Raw genomic sequence first — 7,258 nt, forward strand, 5'->3', positions numbered from 1 at the left:
GTGGCACCTTGGGCAAGTGTCTTCTACTATAGCCTTGGGCGGACCAAAGCCTTGTGAGTGGATTTGGTAGATGGAAACTGAAAGAAGCCTGTCGTATATATATATGTATATATATATATGTATGTGTGTCTGTTTGTCCCCCCAACATTGCTTGACAACCGATGGTGGTGTGTTAGCAGTTCGGCAAAAGAGACCAATAGAATAAGTACTAGGCTTACAAAGAATAAGTCCTGGGGTCGATTTGCTCGACTAAAAGCAGTGCTCCAGCATGGCCACAGTCAAAATGACTGAAACAAGTAAATGAGTAACTATAGTGAATTGAAGTGGGTGCAGGTTGTGGTCTATAAAGATAGTGAACATGATACCAGTAGTGACTGGCATGCTTGGAAGTATCAACACTCAACTACCAACATGGCTCAAAAAGTTTAGTACAAATGTAAAGATGGAACACCCACAAAGATCATCATTGTTTGGAATTGCAAGAGTTCTCTGCAGGTTCTTGAAGCATGATCAGTAAACAAGTGTCACCTTAATCTGCTGACTGTGGGCAGTTGACACTTTCTGTCATATCCAACAAAATAAGCTGAGAGTTTTCAATGATGATGATGATGATGATAATATGCTAGGAACAACCCACATCCTACACAAGACACTATCAATTCAATAATACAACCTAAGCAAAACAACCCACAAACACACGACACACTCTAAACAGCAATTATCCAGTGAAATAAACTTCCACCAACAATCCAATTAACCAACGCATTACACACTCAACACACAATACAAGCAGTAATACAACAAAAGACTGCACCACACCTCAGCAGCACAGAAGTGTAGCAGGTGATGCAGTACAAATTTACCTCAAACTACCAAATGTTGAACAACTATATTATAATAATAATAATAATAATAATAATAATTTTTATGCCCGGATGCAGTACCAGGCAGTGGCTCTCATGGTTTCTGATCTTAATTTATTGAAAGTGTTATCATGTACATTGTTTTGTCTTGGTATAAAAGATGGGCTACAGTAAATATTCTGCTCAAAACCACGGATTTGCTTGTCAGTTGTTTGACCTTAACCAGTTGAGCATGTCCCTTGGTGGCTGATGATAAGTGCATCTCTGATCATGAGCAGAAGTAGTGGGGGAGCATCATAGCCATGTGTTGAGAGGAATTCTTTGGGGTTTGAATAATTCACCTTTGGAAACATGGGTGTTTTGCTCAACATCCTTAAACAAACCTTATTCAGGGACCTTTTGAGCGGAATGGGCTACTTGACCTGAAGAAAATTCTAACTGGGCCCCACCTGCAAGGTCATGCGCTGTTTATCTTGATATGAGATCACCATGTCGCGCACACATGGTTGTGATGCATGTGCCTGGTGTACCCTTATCAGACGGGTAATCATGATGGGTATACTGGGCTTCGTATATTTTACCCCAAAGTCACTTTGATGGCATGCACTGCTCTCTCACTCAATAATGATTCCAAATTTTGTCACGAAGACAGAAATTTCGGGGGAGGGGTAAGTCAAATACATCGACTCCAGTGTTCAACTGGTACAAGATTGGCTGGCCTTGTGCCTAAATTTGAAACCAATATAAAGGATACATTTAACCCTTTAGCATTCACATTATTCTGTCAAATATAATGCTTATCTATTCAGATTATTCTGAATTTATCATGCATTATCTTGTGGCTTTGAGATTTTGATGATGTAACTATATTTTTAGAATGACAATGTAGGGTAAGTATGAGAGGCCAGATCTGACCAGTTTAAACATAAAACAGGTAGAATATCTGGGCCAATTTAAATGCTGATGAGTTAAGCTGAATAAATTTAAACAACAACAACTTACTCATGAATCTGTATCCAAATCTGCTTATATACTTATTGATTTAAATTAATATTTTTTCAGGTGAAATAATCAAATTGATTATTGAAGAGTATGTCAGCCACCTGGCACATTATGGCTTAAATATTCGCTTTGATCCAGAACTGCTCTTTAATCAACGTTATCAATACCAGAACCGAATTGCCATCGAATTCAATCATCTATACCACTGGCATCCATTCATACCTGACATTTTCAACATCAATGGAACAATGTACACAAACAGGGAGTTTTATTACCATCCTGAGATTGTTGTAAAGCATGGAATGAAGGCATTTGTTGATTCCTTGTCACGACAAACAGCTGGTCAAGTAAGTAAAAGAACATCTATACTAATATGCGCAACCTTCCCGAGAAAGTATATGAGAAGTGAAAGTGTTTTCCATATAAAATTCTATTTCTTCAATTTTATTTCAGCTGAATTGCTTATGTTTGTGTATTTTTGTGTATGTATTATGTGTTTATGTGTGTATGTATGTATATTTGTGTGGAGGCACAATAGCCCAGTGGTTAGGGCAGCGGACTTGTGGTCGTAGGATCGCAGTTTTGATTCCCAGACTGAATGTTGTGAGTGTTTATTGAGTGAAAACACCTAAAGCTCCACTAGGCTCCAGCAGGGGATGGTGGCAAACCTTGCTGTACTCTTTCACCACAACTTTCTCTCTTTCTTCCTGTTTCTGTTGTACCTGTATTTCAAAGGGCCAGTCTTGTTACGCTCAGTGTCATGCTGAATCTCCCCGAGAACTACGTTAAGGGTACACGTGTCTGTAGAGTGCTCAGCCATTTGCACATTAATTTCACAAGCAAGCTGTTCCATTGATTGGATCAACTGGAATCCTCATCGTCGTAACTGGCGGAGTGCCATGATGTATATTTGTGTAAGTATATGTATATATGTGTATTTGTCTATGTATGTGTTTACATAAATATACATGTGTATATACATGGTTCTGCGTTCAGTCCCACTGCGTGGCACCTTGGGCAAGTGTCTTCAACTATAGCTTCGGGCCAACCAAAGCCTTGTGAGTGGATTTGGTAGACAGAAACTGAAAGACGCCTGTTGTATATATATATATATATATATGTGTGTGTGTGTGTGTGTGTGTATGTTTGTGTGTCTGTGTTTGTCCCCCCAACATCGCTTGACAACCAATGCTGGTGTGTTTACGTCCCCATAACTTAGCGGTTCGGCAAAAGAGATTGATAGAATAAGTACTAGGCTTACAAAGAATAAGTCCTGGGGTCGATTTACTCGACAAAAGGCGGTGCTCCAGCATAGCCGCAGTCAAATGACGGAAACAAGTAAAAGAGAGAGTAAAGAGTATATATTAGGTTGTTTGGAAAATAATGGCCGATTTTAGAAATATGCCAATATTCTTGAAAAACTGAACTTATACATAGGTTGATGATGATGATCCCTGAACAACCATGCACATCTCCCATTGATTAACAAGGTCATTTATGCCTCTTTGACAAAAACCCAAAAGTCTTGATGCCAAGAAATCCTTGAATTCAATTTTGATCTTGATTATGAAACAGAAGGTTTTTTTGCGTTAAAGAAGTGTCTAGATACTTCAAAAAGTGGTCGTTGGTGGATGAAAGATCAGGAGGATATGGAAGATGTGGTAAAGTCTCATATCCCAAGTCTGTGAGCTTCTGCAGCGTCATCCTGGAAACATGTGGTCGAGTGTTGCCATGGAGTAGAATTGGACCACATTGATTAACAAGTGCAGATCTCATTTTGCTCAAGTGAACATGCATTTCTTCCAGTTGATTACAGATACCCAGCATATGAGACATTTCTCTGACCCTTTGTTGTGGATTTTGTTTAATTATTGTTTTCAAATGCTGATCATCAAGGATAGATGGATATCTACCATTTTGATCTTCAAGGCACTCATCCCCACTATTGAATCTCTCAAACCATCGTCATTCCATCTGATCACTGTTGATATTGGCGGGTGTTTGGGAAGTATTATGTCCAAGCTTGAATTCATGCAAAAGAAGTAAAATACATTTCTTCTTTTTTCATGTTTGAAATTAAGGATTTCTATGCTTCAAAATTGTATTGTGAAAGAAATCAATAAGAATTTACTAAAGAGTACACATTAATTATTAAGCATGTACAATTTCATCTAAAATGCCACAAAGATAACATCTTAAATCGAATTTGAAAAAATGTTTTCAGAAAATCAGGCAGTATTTTCTGAACGCCCTAATACAGGCATATAAACACATACATATACTTGCATACACAAATAGATATCTTTACACAAACATAACTGCATACATACATACACAAAAATGTGCAAGTGATTAGAGAAATGTTGTGTCGACACCCCCAGGCGAAGAAGTAGGATCTCCCAAGACACATAAATAGAGGTAGTCTGGCCGTGGTAGGAGTGTTGGTTAGCAGTCGAGTAGCAGTTGTGTAGCGGTTGAGTAGAGATCATCCAAAGGTTCTAGATAGCAGTAGCGTTGAGACATAACAAGAAATAAGAGATTATTATGGAAATTGCCAAACAAATACTTTCACTTTTCATATATTTTCTCCAAAAAATTGCCTTCTACTATGAGGGGGTGCTGAAAAGTTTCTGGGTTTTTAAAAGGAAAATGCAGGAGGATCAGTTAATCATGATTTTATTCAATGTATTCCCTTCTCAGATTCACACTCTTATTGCAGCGTTCCTTCAGTTTTTCTAAGCTCTGTAAAAAGAACTCAAACCAGGCCTGTGTAGCAGTGATCACTGGATATTCAGCCTGTATTGGTGGTAGTATGTTTTGGTGCTGGAAGCTGGCACACAGACACGTGGATACACACACACACACACACACACACACACACACACACAACACGCTTGTACACACACAAATATACGCATACAGTTAGAAAGAGAGATCGAGAGGGAGAAAACGAGAGAAACATTACAATTTATTAATTGAACACAGTTGAATAAACACTTGCTCTTCATATGCATAAAAAGAAATATGCTTACACACATAAAGCGAGAGAGAGAGAGAGAGAGAGAGGGGGGGGAGATAAACACAGCCAGCTAGATAGATAGAGACAGACAGACAGAGACAAACAGAGAGAGAAAGAGAGAGAGAGGGGGAGAGAAAAACATTGAAGTGTCTGAAGTCAAATAAGTCATTATCGAATTATTGACACCAAAACAGCTGTGCCATAATGTCTTATACACATAAAATGTACCTTTTCCATAAATGATTGTAACACACATCAATCTATGTGTCCTTATAAAAACTGACTCCAAATTAGAAAATTGTTTAAATACAATTTTTTCATGATATTTTCTGTATTTCACATGAAACAGAGTTTCTTTGTGATTATGAAATAATTACTCATTATTACTAATATCAGGTCTCCAATAAACAATTAAAGTTCCTATGTAAAGTCTGTGTGTAAATGAATGTAAAACATGCTGGAAAAAGTGCAAAGACCAGCAAAGAAATGTAGTCAATAAAACGTGATGTTATGCACAGCAAGCAAAAATGTGTTTGCAGGTAGGAAAAATAGATAAAATAGTTTACAAACAGTAACTTAACTGAATCTGATGACATTTGGCAAAAGAATTATTTAAGAGTCCAGTTTGGAATGTTCAAATTAATAAAACATTTCATTATTATGCGCAAGGAAAGGGGGCAAGCTGGGAGAATCGTTAGGATGCTAGACAAAATGCTTAGTTGTATTTCACCTGTCTTTATGTTCTGAGTTCAAATTCTGCTGAGGTCGACTTTGCCTTTCAACCTTTTGAGGTTGATGAATTAAGTACCAGTCAAGTACTGGGGTTGATGTAATCGACTTGCCCGCTCCCCACAAATTTCAGACCTTGTGCCTATTGTAGAGAGGATTATTATAAGCAAGAAAAGGCCGAGAGCTGGCAGAACCATTAACATGCCAGGTAAAATGGTTAGTGGCAGTTCGTCTGTCTTTACGTTCTGAGTTCAAATTCTGCCAAGGTCGACTTTGCTTTCAATTGTTTCAGGGTCAATAAATTAAATACCAGTCAAACACTGGGGTCAATATAATAGATTGTCCCCATCCCCCAAATTACAGGCTTTGTGCCTTTAGTAGAAAGGATTATATTTCACTGCTTTTAAAGGGAATGAGCAAGGAAAGTTGATGAGCTGGTAGAATTGTTAGCACACCTGGCAAAATAATTGTCTGTCTTTATGTTCTGAGTTCAAATTCTGCCCCAGTTGACTTTGCCTTTCAGCTTTTGAGGGTCAATGGAATGAGTACCAGTCAAGCATTAGTGTTGATGTAATTGACTGTCATTCTCCTCCACAATTTCAGGTCTTGTGCCTCTACAGAGACACAAGACCTGAAATTATAAACTCAGAACAAAAGAACAAAAGGAAAATTCTTTGGACAAATAATATTTTTAATAAAGATTGTGGAAGTTAATTAAAGTATGAATTAGCTCTTTCCAGTCCCACCAAATGCAAATCCTTGTCTAGAGTGGAGGTAGCTCTGGCTTGGCTACTGTTTGTTGAAAATTGTCATTCTTTCTCCTCTCCTGCTTTATATTGAGGTAAAGACATTATTTTTCATCACAAGTGACAATGCAGTAAAGAAATCCATTTGACTCCACAAGTGGTGTCAAGTTAAAAGACTGGCAGTGATAGAGGAGCGCTGGAGTTTATCTTTTTTGTTCAGTGCATGTGGCACTCATGCAACAAATTTTTGGACTTTACTCAATGAGTGAAGGTGACAGGTAACGGTATCATGAGAGCATCCCATCTGCAGGCTAATTCCCTAGTGAACTGCTGTGGATTCTTTTGAATGAGCTCATTCAGTAGATCCCGATTGAATCGAACTTGTTGGCCAAAATATAGAGAATCTGTGAAGTCGAATTTCCTTTACTTAAAGCATGGAAATTGTCTGTGCAGTTCTTATATCAATGGTATCTTCTTCATACATAGCCAAATGTCTTGAATGACCTTAGCAACTTTGGAATCTTGATTTACTTGGCAGTCCCTTGTCAAAAACTATAAACAAAAGTTGCAGAGGGTGAATAGAGCTACGGAAAAAAATAGAACATAAAACATTTTGCTAAAAAAGTATTTTTCCTGTTAATTCAAATAACAATGGAAAGAGACAAATGAATTTATGTGACAACCTAGTAAAATCAGATGTTTATTCTTTTATTCTTTTATTCTTTTATTCGTTTAATTGTTTCAATCATCTGACTCTGGCCATGCTGGAACACCATCTTGAAGGGTTTTAATCTATCAAATCATCCCCAGGACTTTGTTTTTGAGCCTAGTACTTATTCTGTTGTTGTTCTTTGCCAAACCGCTAAATTATGGGGGCGTAAACACACCAGCACCAGTTA

At 37.8% G+C, this 7,258-nt stretch overlaps 1 protein-coding gene across 2 annotated transcripts in view; it reads left to right on the forward strand.

Annotated features, from left to right (window-relative positions):
- LOC106867682 (prostaglandin G/H synthase 2) overlaps window positions 1-7,258 on the forward strand; it is a 75,343-nt gene that overhangs the window by 53,341 nt on the left and 14,744 nt on the right. For both annotated transcript variants that reach the window (XM_052977213.1, XM_014912623.2), the window contains exon 9: window positions 1,926-2,212. In XM_052977213.1, the coding sequence (XP_052833173.1) occupies window positions 1,926-2,212 (287 nt within the window). The remainder of the gene's footprint in view (window positions 1-1,925; window positions 2,213-7,258) is intronic.

The sequence above is a fragment of the Octopus bimaculoides genome, chromosome 27 (genome assembly GCF_001194135.2).
Source record: "Octopus bimaculoides isolate UCB-OBI-ISO-001 chromosome 27, ASM119413v2, whole genome shotgun sequence".
NCBI lineage: Eukaryota > Metazoa > Mollusca > Cephalopoda > Octopoda > Octopodidae > Octopus > Octopus bimaculoides.